Source organism: Opisthocomus hoazin, chromosome 8 (assembly GCF_030867145.1).
Source record: "Opisthocomus hoazin isolate bOpiHoa1 chromosome 8, bOpiHoa1.hap1, whole genome shotgun sequence".
NCBI classification, from domain to species: Eukaryota; Metazoa; Chordata; class Aves; order Opisthocomiformes; family Opisthocomidae; genus Opisthocomus; species Opisthocomus hoazin.
Window position 1 is genome coordinate 61,381,760 of NC_134421.1, and position 22,836 is coordinate 61,404,595.

General features: G+C 39.0%; 1 protein-coding gene across 13 annotated transcripts in view; it reads right to left on the bottom strand.

Moving 5' to 3' along the window:
* The window catches only part of MAGI2 (membrane associated guanylate kinase, WW and PDZ domain containing 2), a 786,243-nt gene that overhangs the window by 308,005 nt on the left and 455,402 nt on the right, over positions 1 to 22,836 (bottom strand). For all 13 annotated transcript variants that reach the window (XM_075427760.1, XM_075427753.1, XM_075427751.1 and 10 more), the window contains one exon: positions 15,666 to 15,785. In XM_075427760.1, the coding sequence (XP_075283875.1) occupies positions 15,666 to 15,785 (120 nt within the window). The remainder of the gene's footprint in view (positions 1 to 15,665; positions 15,786 to 22,836) is intronic.

Consider the following 22,836-nt stretch of genomic DNA (forward strand, 5'->3'; position numbering starts at 1 on the left):
CACAGAGTTTTTATATACTTTAACAGCATTCTGTAAGAATAATGCATTTCTAAGGGGAAAAACCTGTCTTGAAAAATTTACTGTCTATTTAATGCAAGTTTCTTCCTGGATCTCGCTTATCGAATCTGATTGCCACACTTAAATACAAGAGTCTCCTGAGTTCATACTAGCTGTCACCATTGGAAGATACTACACAAAAATTAGGTTCTTTACAAGCACTGTGCCATCAAGGGAAACACTCCAAACATACACTCTATATACACAAGATCAGGAGGTAATGAAACATTCAAAAACCACAACAATTTTCCTAAGACATCATCTTTTAATCTTATGCCTGGAGTGACTTTCTTTTTCCCCGCCATGTGACTTTCACTGACAAAATCACTAGTACCAAGATCAAAAACAGCTTAAGATGCAGTGAATTACTCATAACTGATAAAAACAAAAAATTATACAGAATTTAGGTAGAGACTCTTAAATCCCAGAAGGTCACAGATACAGGCTCTGCTCCAGCTGACTCAACCTCAACGTAGAAGACAACACCTCACACTCCCCAAAAAAATCTTTCTCCTTGCTTCTCTAAGTTTGCACTAAAGAGGGTTAGTAAGTCATAGTCAGCTTAGCCACCTCGTGACACAAAGCACCTCCTGTTGACTGTGTTCCTGTTAGAGGTTTCTACCTTACCCTAAAGTACAGTTCCAGTAAAGAAAAGGCTTTACCCTAATCAACCAAGTGTAATGTCTTCACCTATAGGTTCTTCTGTTAGGTAGAAGAACCCACCCTGACACTGCCAGTAACCCCTCAACGTGGAGGTTGAATGAGGTAGCAAAGACTGGGGACTGATAGCGCAAAGGCACTGTCAGGTAACGCTGTGAAGGGTTTTGTTAAACAGTGTTACAGGGGGAATTCCTTCACTTCCATCACTTTGATTTGCTTCCTTTCTCTTTACAAGTAAATTTCACTGCTGAGCATATAATGATGCACATCTTCCTATCATCTGTCCCCTTTCGTATTTCTTATAGCTGAATCAGTCAGTGTTTTAATTTGAGTTTTCATAGATCAAGAAACTCTTGTCCTGTCTCAGACAGAGAAGCAGAGGTTTTCCAAAGATAATAACAATTTCAGTAGCCTACAGGAGATTTTATTTCTATTTCTTTTAGCTGCAGAGTTTTTATGCTCAGCAGACTAGTATCCAAATACAGCTGGGAAAATATGACAATTAAATGTGTGCTAGGGATTACCAACACAACTTTTTGCAACCAAAATCTCCATAGGGAGGTTAGACAGAACTTTTCTCGAAGGACTCTCAATTAGGAAGTTACAACAGCCAGCAGCTTTGGGTTAGGTCTAACTCATGAAGCAAATTTCTGTCCGACATCTCAAGTGTCAGCTTGGTGAGGAGGATACTGCTTCCCTTGGCACTCTGTCCGTCTGTAGCAAGTGAAGAGCTCCTCAAAACAGTGATGGTGCAGGATCTGCTCCCCAGCCTGTGTCCTCTGCTGTGGGGTCTCTGACAGGCCTCGCACTTACTGGACAAGGGAGAGGGAAATACTTGCATCTTCCCCCTTGCCTCCCTATAAAAGTACTTAAAAACCTTATCATAGAAAACTGTTAATGGGATATTATGTGACAGTAAGCAGCCTGTGCAGCCTACCGTAATATAAAAAAGGAAAACTAGCTTGCTTTGGGATAATACTTTTGGGGTCATTATGAACCAGACAATATAATTCTCTTCAACAGAATGCCTTAAAAATGCTGACAATAACATTGTTCCATACCAGAAGCTTGCTGTGAAGTTTTTCAGGTGGGATTTAACTCTCCTAGAGAAGCTTTAAGCTGTGAAATCATTCAGCTTCTCCATTTGTATATGGTTAAACTAATACAATACATTTCTTGTTAAACTGGCCAAGAAGGCAGCTGTGAGCTACACTGTTTCCAGATCTTCCCAGTGATGGGACCTTCCACCTCCTCACAGAGAGAGGATACTGCGCTCCCAGTCATAACACCCATTCAATCACCACTGTATTTTCCCCGTCTTTTAAACACTCCTCTCTGTTTGCCACTCTTGGATAATTTGCCAGCACCCTTCTACCATTACAGCACCCACCTCTTCTGCCTTCCTCACTTAGTTTCTATACTGTCTCCATCTTCCCACCTGAGTAACTCCTCACTCAAGTCAGCATTTGCTTTCACCTTTCTGCTTCTTGCTAGCACCAGTTCTTACAAAATCTCTCTGTATCTCCCTGTTGCTCCTGATGCTCCCTCCAGAAGAACTATTTATATTCACACTATGATGTCACCAATGCTATGGTTTTACGGAATCGCAGAACGACTGAGGTTGGAAGGGACCTCCAGAGATTATGTCATCCAACCCTCCTGCTCAAGCAGGGCCACCTGAAGAAGGCTGCCCAGGACCATGTCCAGATAGCTTTCGAATATCTCCAAGGATGGAGACTCCACAACCTCTCTGGACAACCTGTGCCTGTGCTTGGTCACCCTCACAATAAAAAAGTGTTTTCTGATATTTAGATGGAACCTGCATTTCTATTTGTGCCCATTGCCTCTCTTTACCTCTTTCACACCTCTGTCATATCTCTCTGTAAGTGTTCCTGTGTACAGTCGTAACACCAATCAAATCTCTGGTCCATGGACATCCACGGCTTGACATTCTGCTACAGTTGTCTCTTTTCTTCTTGTGCTTCCTTTACTGACTGCTTTCATCTATTGTCCTTCATCTCAAGCTGCAAGTGTAAATTCCTAAGGGAAAGGGCTCTCTTTTTTTCCTGCCTCTGCAGCATCTAGCCAACAGTTCCTGGTCTATGCCTCGGGCTCATTGACACCACATAGATACAAATAGCAACAAGAAATATGGCCAGTTTGGTTCGTACCTTTAAAGCTCCTATAACTTTTATGCTTATTAGGGGAAAGCATTCACATGCACAGAACACAAAGGAAGAAGAACTGTATCACTCCCCTACAATAAACCTCGATGTCTGTGGACGACCCTGTAAATGTGTCTGTCCATGGACAGAAGGGGTATTTGATTCCCTATCACCAGTTTGAGAGTTTGTTTTTCTTATCAGGCACATCGCTATGTAACTCAGAAGGACTTAAACATTTTTTTTTTTTTTAATTGTAGATTTTTCTCCTTGACTCCAAAATTCAGTGATGGAATACACAACATAATTTTGGGGTGAGCTAAGATCGAAGCAAGATTTTTGTCTTTGCAGTCCTCTTATCTTCAGCAGCCTTGAAGAATCTCTAAACTACGTCAGATACCAACATGCCGTGGTCATGGCTAAGTCGCATCCTATCTCAGTCTGGTGATGACTGAGGGAGCTTAGACTTACAGTTAAATGAGTCTGGAAAGATAAACCTAAATCCTGAAAGGCCACTCCGCTTGCAGATGCTGTGGCACCTTTCCTGCACCACTTTCAGTGCTAGTGCACTGAATATATTGCATTTTCCCGAGGCTAGCATAGGATTCTTCTGCATCAGTAGGATCTTTTAAAGCTTATTCTACATTGCTGGCTTTTTTTCCCTGTATGCATGACAAAAAATAACTGTAGATGTAGGTCATTTGCTACCAACATATTTGACCTTGATTTCTGAGTGTATCTCCATTACTTTCACAAGAAATACAAGGGGAGACTTCCATTGGTGAAAACCCCCAGTGGAACTATTTATTCTTTCATTTGCACAAGGTAAAACATAGAGTAATTATATTTCCAAACAGCATAAAGCCAATATACGGATTTCCCTACACTCAAAAGGTTTTGTTTGTTTGTTTTTAATATCTTTTGGGGTTTTGTTTTGTTTTGTTTTGTTTTTAATCAGAAACTGGCTCCTTGTCTTGAAACACAAACGCTTCTTTTAGTGCTTGGGTTTTGTTGGTCTTTTACCTTGTTTTAATTAGCTCACTTGGGAAGTAATGTAACACTATTGCAGAAAAAGCAGTATCAGTAGCCGAATCCTTCTTTTCAATTAACCATACAAATCCAGGCCCTCTTTCCACACTTCTACTGCATTATTCCACACTTGGCACAACCTTCTTCTCTCAATGTCTTTCAATATTTTAAGGTCATTTTGAGATGAAACAGCCCATTCCCTTGCTTTGTGTCAACAGGCAGCAAGATGCATACTTTGTTCACCTGTCTGGAGTCCACCATAGCAGCAGCCATGGCCAGGGTTGCATGCAGTACTGCAAAATCCTAGAATACCTTGGTATTGAAAGAGTAATCAAAGTGAAATTTCCAAAAACCACAGCTCCTCCCAAGACCATAAAACTGAATATTTTATGTCTTACTGCAAAGCAATTTCTGCTGAAAAAAATAGAAAGAGAGAAACTTACTAGTACAGACAAGCCTTATCCTGGCTTTATGGAACGTTGTGCAAACAAGGGAAGACTCTATAGGGTCAGTTTTTCTCCCAGGGAACTCTTCACTACAGGTGTGTCAGGGAGGCAGAAGCACAGACAGGCAACCAAGGAGAAATAGAGAAAAGTGTCCCAGATACACATGCCAGAATGAGGAAGGCCAAAGAACAGATAGAGCCGAAATTACTGATGGACATCAAAGGCAACAGGAAAGGTTTCTACAGCCACAGCAGCAACAACACGAAGTCTGGGGAGAACGTGGGCCTGCTGCCTAATGTGGTAGGTGATCAAGTGATGGGGAGCATGGAAAACACTGCCTCAGTGAAGGACTTTGTGTCTTCACTCCCTCAGCCTTTACTGGCAAGGTCTGCTGCTCACTCCCAGGTCTTTCAGATCTTTGCTTAGCAGCAAAGACTGGCAGAAACAGGTACTATGCATGGCACAGAAGGATCAGATCAGGTACTAATTACGTCAGCTGAACATATGCAAGTCTATAGGACTGGACTGGATGCACCTGAAGGTGCTGGGAAACTAGCTTGATGTTATTTTGGGATCGTTCTTTATCATGTTTGTAAAGATGTGGTGATTAAGGGAGCAAAGGCTAGAGAAGGTAATTGTTAAAACTATCTCAAAAAAAATGGAAGAAGTATTTAGGAAACACACCCAGAAACAAAAATAATCCTTTGATTCATAGGAAGATGTTAACAGGCAAGTATTATGGAAGCTTCAGTATACCTTGTCTTTAGGAAATAAAACTGCTTCAATATTTTTAAAAAATTCTGGGGTTGATAAAATGGGAAGACAATGTAGCAATGGGGTTTTCTCCATGTGTTTTGGGAAGAATTTCCCAAACACTTTTTGGACTTCATTTTATGATATTTAACAGAATACTACTTGCTACACGAAGATGATAATTTCTCATCTGAAACCAAATAATCAGAAATATCACAAATACAAATGTGTAGTGTCCAAGAGGATATAAAATCCAGAGGAACTTCATAAAGACTTAATAACATGATAATTGCATATAAACTCAATATAACAAACATTGTGTCTTTCCAGTAACTTATTAAAAAATGGAGATCTCTGTAACTGAGCAATATAGCTAAACATTTCTCCAGAGCAATGACATGTCTTTATGATTTGTAATTTGAGATGTTAAATTCTTTAACATCTTTTGTAATAACTACAGACAAATGTGCCTTATCAGTGTGACAGCCTGAAAGCTCAGGCTGTACAGAGTTTTACAGTGTTTTTCTAATACAGTCTGCATTTAAACCAAAACAGCACAATACATGCTGCAGTCAAAGTTCAGTTAGAAATGTATCTGAAATGTGCGCATTAGCTGGTTGTGATCTGTTTTATAAAAAAACACCACAGTTAAAACCTAATGTGTCACATAGACAGCATTAATAAATACTATACTGAAGTCGACAATACTATACTACAGCCTGTAATTAATCCCTCTACTACTGCAGGAATATTTCTACTAATAACTACTTTTAAACCTCCCAAGTTGAAACTTGGATTCCCACCTCTGGAGGTTATTCTCACATTTTAATCACACCAGTATGAGAAAATTTGTTCCCAGTATTAAATCCAAATGTTCTTCTTTTTCAGATACATCACAATAGCCCTGGTTTCTTCTTTGCCCAACTTTGAATTATCTTTATTCATCCATTGGGTTCACACATTTTAAATTCTCTGAGCTTCTCAATCACTACTCAACAAAGCTCTGTCTGATGAGTTCCCTAATTTTATTCCCTGCAGCTGTCCTGGTAATTTACATTACTTTTGTCTGGACACTTCAGTTCGTTAATACCTTTCTGGTAGTGACTGCACAGGATTCTAAAGAATAGGGTAGGTTCTTGGGCTGACCTGACACACGGTCAACCCAGCTCAGAAAAAAGCATAAAGGCAAAGGTTGTTTCTTGATTTCTGTGCAGCTGAGATACTCTTGGTGCTGATCTAGTTTTAATATAAAATAAAGCACACTGACAGTTGTTTCAGTGAGCCTGTTTGAGCAGAAAGGGTTTCTGGAGTACAGAGACCAGATAATATTTGCTCCGTGGCACATGCTCCTGCTCTACATCCTGGGAACACACATGAGCAATGAAAAGTGTTGTGTGCCTGGGGAACATCCATCCATTCAGGAAGATTAACAGCTCATGTAATTTAAAGCAACCCTGAGCAGACAATAAGTTGCTGCTTGTGGTAGCCACAGAATCTCAACAGAACACTAATTAGACTAACCGAATGCCCATGCACACTTCTGCTGATCTATGCAGCACTAGCCACCAGAATTATGGATTCTACCAAGCCCTATGTGACAGTGGCTAGTCTCTGACCTTGTGCCTGACACAAGTGGCTGAAAGAAGCACTGCACATTGACTCAGGGAGAGCATCTAGCTAGCACTCTGGGATGTTCAGAAACACTGCTCTGGCTACCTATCACCCTCTACTTAGGCTGCAGAGCTGTCTGGCAGGCCAGGCAGGGAGTTCGGTCTAGCAGCTGACTGCATCACAGCTCAGTCCAGTGCATCCCAATCACAACTTACTCAACTCAACAGATCAAGTCTATCCATGGCCATCCTTGGTACAACCATCTACTTGGCAGGGGATGTGAGCAGAAAGATGCTCCTGGAGACAGAGACAATTGCAATGACTGTTGGTTTTCTTTCAGCTGAACCCTGTTAGAAGCCACAGGGAAGACACTGATCTTTATGATTTGTTTGGAAGTGCACATAGAGTTTGGCCTATACCGACACATGTGGCCCAGGTGTCACTTTTTTCACAGAATAATACAATCACAGAATCCTCTAGGTTGGAAAAGACCTTTAAGGTCATTGAGTCCAACCATAAACCTAACCAAGTCCACCACTGAACCATGTCCCTAAGTGCCACATTTACATGACTTTTAAATACCTCCAGGGATGGTGACTCATCCATTTCCCTGGCGGCCTGTTCAAATGCTTGATAACCCTTTCAACAAAGAAAGTTTTCCTAATATCCAACCATAATGTCCCCTGGTGCAACTTGAGGCCATTTCCTCTCATGCTGTCATTTGCTACTTGCGAAAAGAGATTGACACCTACCTTCCTACAACCTCTTTTCAGGTAGCTGTAGAGACCAATCATGCTACATTATAATGAACATCTGCATGTCATCTTTTCTTATTGCCTGCATTCTTGCAGTAGGTGAAAACTGACCATATCTTCAATATTTCTGAAAAAATAGTATTTGCCTATCCATATGGCCTGCAGCCTCAGGTATCTGTAAGCTTTCCCCAGCCAGCAGTTTGGTTGCAGTGTCACCAGTCTGCTACGGAGGATGGTGACCTGCTGCAGGACCCACATCGGGAAGTGAACCCTCTAACCAGAAGCCTTGTTGCAGAAAAGGGAGAAGAGCCCAGGCTGCAGGAGTGAGAGGACCACAGCAGGACTATGGGCTACTGCCCTCATCTGACAGCCCCTGCAGCAAGAGGCAAGCAGCATCACTCGCAAAACAGTGTTTTCATGTCACCAGTATTGCTCTTTCTGGATGCCAGCTAAGACAGATGGCTGATTTCCTAAGATAGAACCAGCCACACACCAGGAATACCAATTATTAAAATAATGAGCATTTATACAGCCCCTGATTCAGAACAGAGAAGTAGGATGCATTCTGTCACATTAATCCTACATTTCAGAAAGTTTAAAAAAGCACTGTAAAAGTCATGAAAGTTCTCCTTTATATTGCAATAGTATAATTTTAAAAAGCAACTGGTTTTTGTACAAAAAGGAAATAATATTTCTTCAATTTTGAATCCTTTCTTATTATGTCCATGAGAAAATGACAAAATACTTTAACGAAAGAAGGAAGTGTGATGTTTTATGCCTTAAAATGCACTAAGAAATGTAGACAGGATTCCTTATACACGTTGATATATCCACTGGCATTACATTTTTGAGCTTCCGAGCATTTACATTTTTGAGGGCTATGCTTACCACTTAATTTTTTAAGAAAAAAAAAAATCATTAGTTCTTTGCATTTCATGTTTAATGATGAGGTTCAACTATCACCTCTGTCCCAAGAGTAAAGGAGCACACACCACAAATCCCATAAAATCTTATTAATATGGAATAGATACAAGAACTCAATCAGATCGTGAAGTCACTGACTGTATTTAAGATATCTTCTCCTATTTTTTGACCTAAAAGTTGATATATCCACATTTACACATTGCCTGGACACAGCGGTGAGAAGTGGACAGCATATAGATATAGGATCTATCACTCTGAGAGGCACTTTCAGTAGGAATGTGATTTTTGCTGTAAAGTATCTCGTTTTATTCATCTATGCCCTTGAAAACACTTTTGGCTGTTAAAAGATACGGCTTTTGAAGAACTACTTCTATTTTTATCTATATACAGCTATATGGATATACATTATCATATATATAATATATATACACATATAAATTATCTCTACCCTTATGATTCCTTTGTTTTCCTTTTAAAATCAGAATATTTCATTAACTACTGTGCTCAGGTCATTGGAAGGTAGTATTTTATTATCTTTATTTTGAGTCATTTCCTTTGTATCCCTCTGCTGTAGCATGCTCAGGATGTCCTGCGAGTAAGGGAATGCTGCATAGAGTAAGTGGGGAGAATTTTGAACTCCTTACAATTTTTTTATGTAGAAGAATTGAGTCAAAACTACTGGAATCAAACACCACCTCTTTATAAAACCGTTGTCACCACAACGTAGTAATTAAAAAATCCATTGCCTACATGGAGCAGTCCTTAACTCATGCTGTAAATTTACAGATAGCAAAATTAAATGCTAATTGAAAATGCATTAACTGAAGGGTTTAGATCATTTAGAAGGTTTTAGGCTAAATTTGGCTTGAGAGATGGAATGAAAGCCTATGTAAAACTTAACGTCATCTTGGGCATGAGGACTCTCTCCAGGTGAATGGAGAGATGTGTTATTTATGTGCCGGTGTGTGGGAAGGGCCACGACAAGACCTCAGATTCAACCCACATTCACTTTCCCATGGGAGCTCATCATAATGGTGACACAACTGCAAACACGTAAAACTGTTCCTAAAACAACGGTTAAGTTTTCTGTCCTCAGATAAACAAGTGATAGAGAACGCTAAGTTTTTGCCGATGAGATGTAGTCAACCTTTGTTTTAAAGACTTAATGAGTTCTGGAATATTAAGGAAATTCCAGCTAACATTCAGCCTTCTGCCAAATAATACTCCAACAGTAAAATAAAATGAGTGAATATGTGTCTCCATTTAAGCCAGCTGGAATTTTACCACGGATGTCAGTGGGGCCAAGGGAAGTCCATGACCATGTAAGTGGTTAAATAGCTTCAGTGAGCTTTGAATTTTAACCAGTGAATGAATTTGAGATAATTCCAAACAAGCAAACAGATGATCAAAAGTGGATTTTTGACAAAATTAATGGCACAATAACTAAAAAGATTGCTTTCCGTGGGAAAAAATTAAGGACTATTCTTATATTAATAGTAAATAAGATGTTTTTTATAAACCAACTGTTATGAACATATTTACATGTTACTATTCTGAAGTAAACAAAAATTTGATAGAAAAAAAGAGAGTTCTGCTTAGTACATTATTCATTGTTTTACCGGTTAAAATCATTAATTTAATAATTTAAATTCAAATAATAATTTAAATTTTCATAATTTTGCCACATATCTTTAACACATATGAACAAGTTTTTCTATGTCTGCATTTCCTATAGAGTTCCACACCACTAAAATCCCTCTTGCTTTTGTGTATTTGAAATGCGTTTATGTTCTTACGGATTATTAACAAATATGTTTCTTTTTGTTATGGTCTTTACACACTGAACAGTTCTTGTTATTTCTGGTGCTGCTACTGCAGATGTTACTTTTAAAGGCAGCTCTACCCATAGCATGCATTACTCTTACACTCTAACATATTTAATACTTCATAATTATGTCTTGCCATAACCTGCAATCATGTGCCCTAACACATCTTGGTTTTGGAAATATTATTGAAGCTGTTATATTTCTGTTTATGAGCACTGACATTCTGAATCAATATAGATTTCATGTACATTTTCAGTCTCCTGATACGCTGCACTGGCTAAGAAATTTTGCTGATCTAGTAAGGAGATGTGAACAGTCTTTGAAGTCAGTGATCCATGAAGTCTCCGCACAAGCTTTGAGATATCAGAGAGATGACAGGACACTGAGCCAGCCTTCCTATTGCAGAAGTCGTAAAAGACAGCACACACACATACAGTTTGTCTGTTCATCACAGCTATGTTGTTCTGCATTTTATAGCTTTGCACGTACTGTGCCAATTCAAAGACCATCTATGAACTTCATGTGAGAAACTGGAAAAGGAACGTGGATTATTTTGCTGGGGCACGTCCTGCTGTGGTACGTGAGTCTGCACAATGGAGGCAGATGGCTTTCACTCTGCACAGGAACACTTCCTCTTCTGGTACACAACTATGGTTATTTTACCTTACCTCAATATCTGTGTCAGAAACAAGTTTTATCTCCAGTGAAGCTATCATTCTGAGCCAAATCAGAATTTCTTTAATCAGTACAGTAAATTGGAGTTCTGCTAAAAAGAAACAAAGTGAAACCTTTAGGATTTGGCTGCCCTATTATACAAACACCTCCAAACAAGCAAGTTTGGTGTGCTTCAGGCAAACACTCTCTGCCCCAAACAGCAATGCGTTGGTGGAATTCACTGAAAATTTATTGCAAACTCAGAACGCAATGACAATCTCACTGAAGTTAATGTGACTTGGGCTGTTAATCTGAGTGAGAGTGGAAGTGAGCCTTGAAGTGAGCCTTGTATTCTTCTTTCTCTCCTTCTGCATTGAATAGTGTCACCTAGATTGCCATGGAACTCTACCACAGGCAAGCTGCAAAAAGTGCAGCGTTTATGTACCACTAGGTATCTTTAAAATAACTCGTATCTGTAAAGATGGCTTGGTCTTTCCAACAGTTTTCTACAAGACCCTGGCAGAAGTTTCACAATCTCTAGCGCTTATTCTCATGGGGGACTTTAACTTGCCAGACATCTGCTGGAAATACAACACAGCAAAAATGGAACAGTCTACGAGGTTCCTGGAGTGCATGGAAGATAACTTCCTGACGCAGCTGTAAGTGAGCCTACCAGGGGAGGTGCCTCCCTAGATTTGCTGTTTACTAACAGAGAAGGACTGGAGCGAGATGTGGCGGTTGGAGGCCATCTTGGGCTTAGTGACCATGAAATGACAGAGTTCTCAGTTCGCGGTGAAGTAAAGAGGGGGGCCAGCAAAACCACCGGCATTGACATTTGGAGAGCAGACTTTGCCCTGTTCAGGACACTGGTTAAGAGGGTCCCCTGGGAGAGAGTTCTGAAGGGCAAAGGGGTCCAGGAAAGCTGGACATTCTTCAGGGAGGAAGTCTTAAAGGCACAGGAGCAGTCTGTCCCCATGTGCTGCAAGACGAGCTGGCTGGGAAGACAACCGGCCTGGCTGAACAGGGAGCTCTTTCTGGGACTGAGGAAAAAAAGGAAGGTCGACCACAAGCATCCTGGTTTGTATCAGGAATAGTGTGGCCAGCAGGAGTAGGGAAGTGATCGTGCCCCTGTACTCGGCACTGGTACGCACCTCGAGTACTGTGTTCAGTTTTGGGCCCCTCACTACAAGAAGGACATTGAGGTGCTGGAGCCTGTCCAGAGAAGGGCAACGAGGCTGGTGAGGGGTCTAGAGAAGAGGTCTTATGAGGAGTCTTACGAGGAGCGGCTGAAGGAACTGGGGCTGTTTAGTCTAGAGAAGAGGAGGCTGAGGGGGGACCTTATTGCTCTCTACAACTACCTCAAAGGAGGTTGTGGCGAGGCAGGTGTCGGTTTCTTCTCCCAGGTAACTAGCTATAGGATGAGAGGCAAAGGCCTCATGTTGCGTCAGGGGAGGTTTAGATTAGATATTAGGAAAAATTTCTTTCCTGAAAGAGTGGTCAGGCATTGGAACAGGCTGCCCAGGGAGGTGGTTGAGTCCCCATCCCTGGAGGTGTTCAAAAAATGTGTAGATGTGGCACTTCAGGATACAGTTTAGTAGACATGGTGGTGTTGGGTGGAGGGTTGGACTTGATGGTCTTAGAGGACTTTTCCAACCTGAATGGTTCTATGATTCTATGAACTGTTGCTCAGAAAGGTGTAAATAGAAAAGGTCAACATAGTAGCAGATTTGGTCCTACTGAAACTAAGTATTTCCATATTTGCAAAACAGGTAAAAAAGAGATGTGTGGAGTTTTTATCATGAATGCACTGTTGCTTTTCTACAGCACTTTGGAATACTACAGTCATTCACAATTGTCACAGAAGCAGTAGACAAAGAAAGCATAAAAAAAGCCAACTGAAAGCCTAAATAGTAAGGAGGTCACACCTTAAGGAGAGCACCTTATTTTTAATTCTGAAGCTTTTAGAACTTAAAAATTTATTTTAAAACACAAAAAATAATGTGTGCTTCAAAAAAAAGAACTATAGAACTGTACTTTTCTAAGAATACATACTGTTTTCACTTTTAAATTATATCCTGTCCAGGTTGGAATCACAACTGTTATTTGCTTGTACCATTTTCTGATTGTTTTCACTGGTTTTCTCATTACCTTGAGAAAAATTTTCCCCTCCCAACAATACTGAATACTATAGTGAACAATACAAAGACTCCATGTCAGGTAAGTCTCCACTTGGCCTCCTTCTCCTCTGGTTTACCTGGATGTTTCTGATTCTCTTTGGAATTCATACAGTAGAAGGTGAACTGACCGAGTCAACCCTTCTAGTCAAGAAGTGGTGAAATACAACATATAGTCTTTTTATCTCAACTAAATGAGAAATCCCTTCTTTAAAACACTTTTCTGGTAGAGAGAAACCGGTACATAGTGGCCATGGCTAGACAATCAGCATAGACCAACTCAGTTAAACTGTAGAAACTTGACTAAATACAGAATGATATTTGAAAACAACAAAAAAAGAAATAATTAAGAAATCTGCAAACCAGTCTAATAACATTGAGAATCATTGAAAAGAAGCCTGATTTACTTCAGGGTCCTGATAACCAGTTCAGATAAGCAGAGAAAATTCATTTCCCAGAACCTGCATGCTCACCTAAGCTGCTTGATCTATGGAAGGATTCAAAAATAATCTTCTCTTGATGGGGGGAACTGAAAACTTCTTTGCTCTGTTTGGTATAATTGTCAGCAGTAAACTTCATCACTTCAGACTTCATGTGCTCAGGAAAACTTGTGATGAAATGATCAGCAAAATCCTTCCAGGAGGAAGGTTCTACAGTCATAAGGAATTAATCAGGAAATGGGGGGTATAACTTTGTAAGGTCACTTCCAGAAATCCTTGTATGGGAACAGGAGAAACAGCATCTGTAAACTAGGTATATTTTCTAATGTGTTGCCTATTATTGCCATAATACAGAGACAGATAATATTATTTAGACAGACCTATTATTTGTCAGAATTATTTAGACAGACCTATTATTTGTCAGAATGCACATCTGGTGATTGGGACACCTGGGAAACAAAGACACCATTTATGCAGAGACTGGTCAGTTGAGCTTATTTTGTTCTGTGTTTAGTTTCCCACTTCTTGGATTCAGTGAACTTGTCATCTGTGATCAGTGAATGACATGACAGACATTGCATAGTCACAACTTTGGACCTCCCTTCAGCTAGGTCCTCAGCCAGTTTAAGGAGTTCTGCAGACTTTCCCAACCAATATATCACCTTGCTTCCACTCAGCTCTGGTAGCTGGTATTAAAAGACACCTCTCAGTATCCGTCGAGGGACAGAAGAGCACTATGAATTAATTTAACCTAGCAGTTCAATCTCTACAAACTTGCTACAAAATAATGAAATTACATGGTCAAGCAATGATAGACTTGTGCTACACTTAAGCTCCTTTAATCTTAGCTTCAAACACACAGTTTAACAAAAAGATACTTCAACAAAGGCCTGTTATTTAATGAATCTCTGAAAAATGTCAAATTGTGGTGGTATACTTGTATTATTATTTAGGTAACTTCTACCATTGTCAGACAGTGGGCAAAAAAGTAGAACAGGAAAAGATGATATATTTTCCTTTATATGACCTTCTTTAATGGAAATCTTTGTTCTAAGTTCTGTATTGATATAACTCTTTCTGAAAATTTATTTACTTTTTAATGGGTACTTTGTGCTGATTAGGTGAGAAAGGATTATCTTCTTTCCTGCTATTTATAACACAGCTAATGATTTTCTTTGGAGTGAGTAGCTTCTTATTTATATTCAGATGCTTTCCTTGACAGGGGCAAAGTCAGGACAAAAAGGTCTTCATTGCTTCTTTTGCTACAAGGTAAAAATATGGGGCTGCTTCCTGTAAATGGTTCTACTCACCCAGGTATTAACATATGTATGGGTCATATTTTTCTTATAAAAGGTGTTCCCTGTCGTTTTGAAGATTACAGTATAAAGACCTATCCATTACGCAGTTACCTTAAATACTAGTGTAGTTCTAAGAAGCACCTGGTTTAAAATAGTATAGCATTATTCTGGTTTATTAAAACACCCTGCTATGTAACTGCCCTTCCATTTACAATAGTTTCACTTTCAGGATAGCTGTGATTTGGAAAAGGTTTAAAATCAGATGAATCATCAGTTGTCCTGGGAAGCACTGTTCTGCAATAAGCTGCTGGCTCTTTGCCCCATATGCAGTCATTTTCTCATACAGTCGTTAGGACAGTTCCTATCCCTCTGTCATATCACAAAATTAGTGAGTCCTTTTCAATAACTTTACAAAGCCTGTAAGACACGACGTAGCAAATCCTTCCTGTTTTACTTAAATAGTGAGGTTTCAGCCTCTGACGTAGATTGGTATTTGCAAGATCACACATGCAAAGGAAAAGTGTCAGCCTTACACCTTATTTCTGTTAAAGAGTCTGTTTGTCCTAGGTTGGAAAAGTAGCTGTTTGCTGAAATTTTGTGGAAATGTCCTCAAGTATTTTGCATACAGAACTAGTGTAAGTGCAATGTAATATGCTGTTTGTCTTAACCAGTATAATATACTAAAGTTACAATGAACCCACCTGCATTTAGCTTTTACACATGAGAATATTTTCATAATTGCCATATGGCTCTTCATGAATTTCTGATAACAGTAGCAACGACACTTTTGTAATGAGATCCCAGTGCAATTCCATCAAATTAGAAAAAAAGCATAATGGAAATATGAGACAGATTTAGCAGTAAAAGTGTGCTTACCTTCATATGTTCCACTTTCTAAGAGAGCACCACTTTTCTCCAATTCCATAAAATCTTCAACAGTGATGAAAATATAGTCTACACCAGGGACTTCCCCCTCCTTATGTGGCCTTGTGGTGCCTATCAATAAGATGAAAGATACACTGTCAAGCATGTGACCTAAATGTAGAATGATCTTTTTGAATGTTTTGGTAAATTTACAAAATAAAGCATTTCTACAACACATTATATAGCACATCCTCCTTGTGAGGATGTTTTTCAAAACCGTATAGCTACATTTGTTGAAGCTGACAGAGGTATATGAGATGCATGCTTAAGAACGTGCCAGATATTCTGTGGATCCATATTATTTATTCTCTCTAATGAAAATACATCATACTGCTGTTCTTTTTATGTTACTAGAAAGACCCTCAGTGACACCAGGCATTCAGAGGTAACACAAATCTTTGATGTGTATTTTCTATGGCTTCAAACGAAGTCTTGTCTACAATTAATTTGCTTCATGATTTTTTAAACATTTATTAGTACACAAAATAATAAATCTGTAAGTAAATCTGTAAGTGTTATATTCACGTTACTTGTTTCAATGCCGTAAGTGGACGTGATAAATAGTTAGGCTTAAGGTACTGAGTGATTCAAATCACGTGCTAACCATGCTGTCAAACTGCAAAGGTGTTTGTATTTAGTTATTGCCTCTATTGTCATCTCTGGAGGACAGAACTCCATAAACGTTGTCAGCCAACTTTTCACACATGCTGAGAAGTGACTTGCCTTAGCTAGCAGAGTTGAGAAGTTATCAGGGAAGCATATACATTTGACCTAATTTTCTAAAGGTCCAGTTTATTGTTGTCAGGCTATTCCTACTTTGACTGAAATCACTAAGACACAAAACTCCGTTTGGAAATTGGAGAGTTTTAGGTCCTCCTCAGACTCAGAGTGTTTGAAACATCTTAAACAAGCAATTTTTTATCAATACTGTAGTGATCACACCATACACGCAGGGTTTGGTTTGAGGACTGTTGACACTGGGAAGTGGCTAGAAACCAGGCCTGCCACTTCCTGGACTGAAGTTTAACATCAAAATATTGTGCAGAAGACACCATCTCTTCCTCAGTTGTTTATCCACCACCTTAAATACTGTATCATGTCTCTCATATTACGCAATAGTGATTCAGACATCTCTTCAGGTCATCTAACACAAAATCTATTTCATATACTTTTTGATGTCTATTATTCAGACACAGGCATCTAAACCTCTTGAATCATTTTGTGTGAGATTCATCATGAGATGAAGAAAACTAAGTGTAGTTGTTCACATTTCTGCCATGTGTATAAACCATTTGCGTTCTATAGCTAGATCTAATGGAGGCTTCTGTGCAACGAAGAGCACATTAGAAGTGCGAGTTACTCTCAGTGACAATGACAGGACTCCCATGCTCACAGTGATTCCTACTGGCCAGTGCTCAGCTTTGCCAAAGCATTGGATGGCCTTCAGAGTTGTCCAAACCCCTTGTTGTCAGTGGAGACATAGAGATGTGGTGCCTTAGGTTATCTGGACTGCTTGTCATAGAGACGTTCTCTCCTCACAGACAACCTGAATGTCTATCGCAAAGACTGAATGAGCCTGAGAAGCTAATATTTCAGTAGCTAACATCAGGAATAAGTTTTGATACATCTGTAAGACACTTTCCATCATTTGTCTGATTCCAATTCCCTTTTAATCTCAACATTTAAAACTAAAACTCATCCTATGTGGCTGTATATTTCTGTGAATTTCATCTTTTCAGAAATGGGTCCATTAGGATTATTACTGTTGTGTTTCAGGGATGGTATGTTTAAAGTACTCAGACACCTGGTGTGACCATAGATATGTTGAATTTACTCTCCATGGAATGTCTGACCCCTGGGGATGCAGCAACATCCTCAAAGATCTCCAGCCCTTTGTGAGAACTATGCAGAAGCTCAGGGATTCTGGCAAGCCCCTGAGCTGCAGGGAGCTCTACTAACAGCACAGGCATCAGATGCTTGATCTGCATGTTGTCTCCTGAGGAATTTTTCACTCCCAAAGTCTATTGACAGGAACTGTGTCTTCCTCATAAAACTCAAGAAACAAGCAAGCTTTGGCAAATCAAAGCTATGTTGTTCCTAGACATCGCACAGGGAAGAAATTGGCACAGTAGATGAGTACCTCTAACTTACCATCTCTTCAACAGTATTTTATGTAGCCAGACTAGGATTACCAGAATTTTATCAATCAGACAAAAACACAAGTTACATAAAATGTGGAGGTAAACCCTCCTTTGAGTACAAAGTTGGACCAGGTGACCTACTGAGCTCCCTCACAACCTAAATTTTCATTTATTCTATAATATTAAATGTTAGTGCACTGTAGTTTGTTTTAAACACATGGATATTCAACAGTCATATTGAATAGGGATGACTGCAAAGTCTCACAGGAGGTCCAACAACAGACTCAGTTATCCCCGTGTTTCTCTACTTTGGTCACTGTCTTTGGTCAACTTGCCTAGAAAAGTGTAATAAACTACATTTCAGATTCTGAATCCCTCTCAAACTGGAAGCCAAAGACCAGACCTTTCTGGCCTTATGTGACTTAGTCATGTTCTTTCAGATATGGTACACGAATAAGAATGTTTGCATATGTCCTGCACTATGAACTGAATATTATGTCTAATCTGCTTCCCCTATTTCACATGAAATGCATGGTCCAATTATAGACTAATTCTGTATCCTTAACATGTATCTTAACTCTAGCCTGCCTGTTCTCCAGTTGAATTGCTCATCATCTGTCCCCACGTGTAAGGTAGTCATGAGATGCCCTGTATTTAGAGCTGCAGATGTAATCATTATCTTGTTCTACAACACTCCAAGATTTCAAACAGTCCCTATTTTGGTTCAAGAGGAAACTAACAGATTTTTGTGGCAAAACCAAAAGACCCATATACCGGCTATGTCTGTCCTAAAATTTCAGGAGATACTACTGTCACTCAGATGGTAACATGCAAGATTCCACCCTCTTTTCTTATAATCCTTCGGGAGTCTGCTTCAAGAGATCTGTATTGTATCACATACTGAGGGTTGTACTCCTATAAGATATCAACTACTTCCTTCCTTCAAAAAAACGGAGAAGAGAGCAAGCCATGATCACTAATTGCACGTGTTCAGAGTGACTCATACCCCAGGTACAGCAGTTTCTATCCCACCAGAACTTTATTGCCGTTGATAAAATTTTACAGAGTCCCATTTACCTCCTGCATCTGTTCTCATTCCCTCAGCCTGGAGGACCTGAGATCTTGAAAATGGTTAAAGCAATTCCGTGACTAATGGAATAATCAATAGTTATTGCATCTTTTACTCCTTCACCCTGAAGGAACTGAGTTGCTGCTATTAATACTTCTGCCGTCCTTTATACCTTTCTGTAAGCACCATAGGATTTGCAATGTGCAGGTTAACAGACTTGGAGGTAGTTACTGGAGAATCTTACCCATCAAGATCTGAACACTGAGATTTATATATAGGAATCTTATAAACCCTAGGCAATTTTTCTTTTTCCTTGCTTTTGAACTAATATAGAGTTACTGTTCTTAAGAGATTTTGTCCTTAACTACATTCATACAGAAAGATAAGCAGCCCTAAAAGCTATAGTGATTCAAGAATTAAAACAAAGGATTAATTCCAAGCCTCATGTTTTTACAGAAACACAACACCTCTTGTTATTCAGCATCAAGACTTAATAGGACACACTTGCTACTGCTTATAATATTGAGCCTTTTATTAATGTAAAATGGAAATAGGAACACAGTTACCATTTTGTTTCCATGGTAACATATGAAAAAATGATCTTTGAATTCAGTAATAAAACAACATGATACTTTTAGATCTTGCAGGATCAAAACCAGCAAAGGATATTTGCACTATGCATATTTATAACAACTGCAGTCTATTGTTGCTGTTGAACAGAGGATGCACAAGGAGTAGCTTTCAAGTAACCACGACCAGTCCACACAAACAAGTGCTGTCACACTGTGTGTAGGTAGCTTAGAAACTACAAAGAATCTGGACTAATACTGACTTTCTTTGATTTCATGAGCACTGCTTGCCCCACTCATTGATTTGCTTTCAAAAACAATATTAGGGTCATTTGCTGAGCAACCACTTCGTCTGGATTCATAACTTCAAGATGGATAGTTGGTACAGGTTAGAGATATTTAAGCTATGTGGCAGATCTTTTTTTTTACCACACCCTTTGCCTTTGTAGCTTGTTTCTTCTGTTCTGCAGGGGAAACATTGTGATTCACCATGCCTCAGTGCCAACTTTCTGTGCTCAATGTTATGTTACATGATGGTGCTATATTTCTGGAGAGGAATTTGGTGCTGTTTACATAAATAGCCTTTGAAAGAGCATTTTTCTTTTAACTGAGTATAAGGCAGCTCAGGGTATAAATTTAGACACCTAAGAAATCATTACAAAAAATAAGAAAAGGAGTATGTTAATTTAATAGCAATAAAATATTTTTGAAATACTGCTTATATCAGCTTGGGGAACAATAAATAATCTTTAACATGAAAGTTTTATATTGACTGCTAGTGCAGTTTGGAAAAATGGTCAGTTCAGGTAGTGTTCAATCCAGATTACCATTATTAGTAAAAAAATATAGAATTGTTAACTCCAGAAGAACTTCAGAGTTGGAAAGCTCCACACCAGTTTGTACAGGTAGGAGAACAACTAAGAATCTATGTGCTTCCTTTTCAGTCTCAGCATCCAAGGACATAGTTATAACATATTTACAGTGCTTATTTGGGAACAAGGTGCTTGGTTTGACTTTGAAAATATTTCTACTTCTTAGAAGCACTGACTCTTCACGGTCTCTGTCCATCTCTGCTACTTTCAAAAGCAGGAAAGGTGCTCTCTCAGTATTCCTTTTACTGCTATTTCAGTGTAGTTATGTGTGATAGGAAAAGAGGCAAATTTATTTATGTGTCAGCACAGGAATATGAATGTTAGTTAAAAACCCCAGAATTATGACAGGAAGGACTCAGAAAGCTGTTCTGTGCTCAGTACCACAGACACATTTTCAAGAACACTGCATTCTTGCACAGTAAATAATCTATATTTTACTGTCTTTGGCAGCATTACGAGGATAATGTGAGTACATGAGGAGTGTTCCTCTACACTCTGTATGATGGTCAGGAGAGTAGAAGTAAAGGCCTTAGTCCCTGCATGGTCCAATACCTACTCACAGACTTTGTGCACAGGTTTCAATGCACCAAGCTTATAGGCATATTAGAAATATTTGTATTATTACATTTTTTAATTGCAAGTTGAGGGCAAACATGGCACATCTCTTTGCTATCCAAACACCTGCACAGTCCTTGAGCTGATTTGCATTTGGATTCACAAATTGGTTCCTACAGCATCAGGTAAATACAAAAGCAAAGATGTGTCTTTGCCGCAAGGATTTACAGTGTAAATGAAAGGCACAGTAATAACCTAGCCCTCTTTGCATAATGAACTACTCCTAGATTCATTTTCCAAATGTATGGAAGCAAATAGGACCTTATTGCGCTTATTTGTTCCAAATATAACAAAACATAAAAAGATCTTTAATATATAAAGCCCTTTTATCAGACATTCTACTGTAAATTTGTTCTGTAATTCAACGCTGTACAACAGTTTGTTGTGCAAAGTAGTACACCAGGCTGTCGTACATTACAGTAGCTGGAGGGATCCCTCCTGCAGAAGCAGACTGCTAATCTTTAATAAACTTCAGCTGAGCCCTTGGTACGACCTTGTATACACTTTGTCTTAGAAAAATTCAACAATGTTTAATTAGCTCTTTTGTTTGTTTGTCAGATTACTCTGGGACACTGTTACTGTGAGGAACTGAAATGTATGGGAAATTGTACCTATCTTGTCAGATTGCTAACTGCATTAAGCAGAGAAACACCACATTCGTCTTGATCTACTGACCTCCCAGCTGAAGAGAATTATAAACATAATTTTCAAGTAAAGCAATTTCAGATGTACTACAAGGCAGGAAGCTCCAAGTGTTTATGATACTTCTCATAACAACATAAAACACAATGCTATAAGACCCTGCTTGCCGAGGATCATGAAGAGGAGAAGTTTTTTCCTCTTTCTACGTGTGTAATACCAGCAATTTCTCAGATGCATGCCTATAAAAATGTAGCATCTAAAGGAAGGAATTCTAGATTCCTGCAAATATTTTTCAGAGGTAATAGTTTTGAACTGCATTAATAAGCAGGATGTTGGCAAAGTAGTTTCTGAAGAAAATATCCGGGTTAATAAATTCAAACGCCACTAGCAAAGGTGCTAAATGCTCCGCAGTGAGGCAAAGGCAGGCATTTAGCAATTGCCGAGTTGTGAGACTGAAGCATTATTTGCAATGTTCCCTGTACACTGAGAGAAAATTCAGACGCTATTTGGAAGAAACAGGGTGTTTTTACTATCTCCAGGATTTTATGACCAAGTTTTAGTAGAAAGGTAAAAGCACTTTGCCATACTTCATCACAGAACTAATAGTTTCATTACTGGGTGTTTAATTCCTGTGAATTAAGAGGAATTTTTTCTGTGCATCATCAGTATCCATTGATATTAGCAGAAATAATAGATTAAGTATATGGCTCAATCCAGTGTGCACTGAAATTAGGTAGAGAATTTGGGTCATATCAAAAGAAACCTTTAAAAAAAAAAGAAAAAGCATGACCTGTACAAGTATACTTTGGGATTAATGACATTAATGACATTATTTGTTACATTTTGATTCTCCCTGGAGAAGTAAAACATAAGAATGTGAAAAGCAGTCTTAAGAGACCTTGGAGCGGCTTGTAGTGTCCACATTCTATACTACCTCATAATTCTTGGGACATGTATTTTATATTTTATATTTTATAGTGTAGAACAGAGGCAATGACTTCCTGGATTTGAGATTGACAATGCCCAGAGTAAGAAAGAAGCATGCCTTTTATGGAAAGAATATGCATTCAGCCTGTGCTGCTTTAGATTTGCACTTCTAGACTTGAGGTATCTGCATTAGGTTAGTTGGATAAGTTCCTGCCTGATGGTTAGCAGGATTATTACACTCCAGGTCCTTTCAAATACTTTTTTTTTAGATTCATTATGCAATCAGTA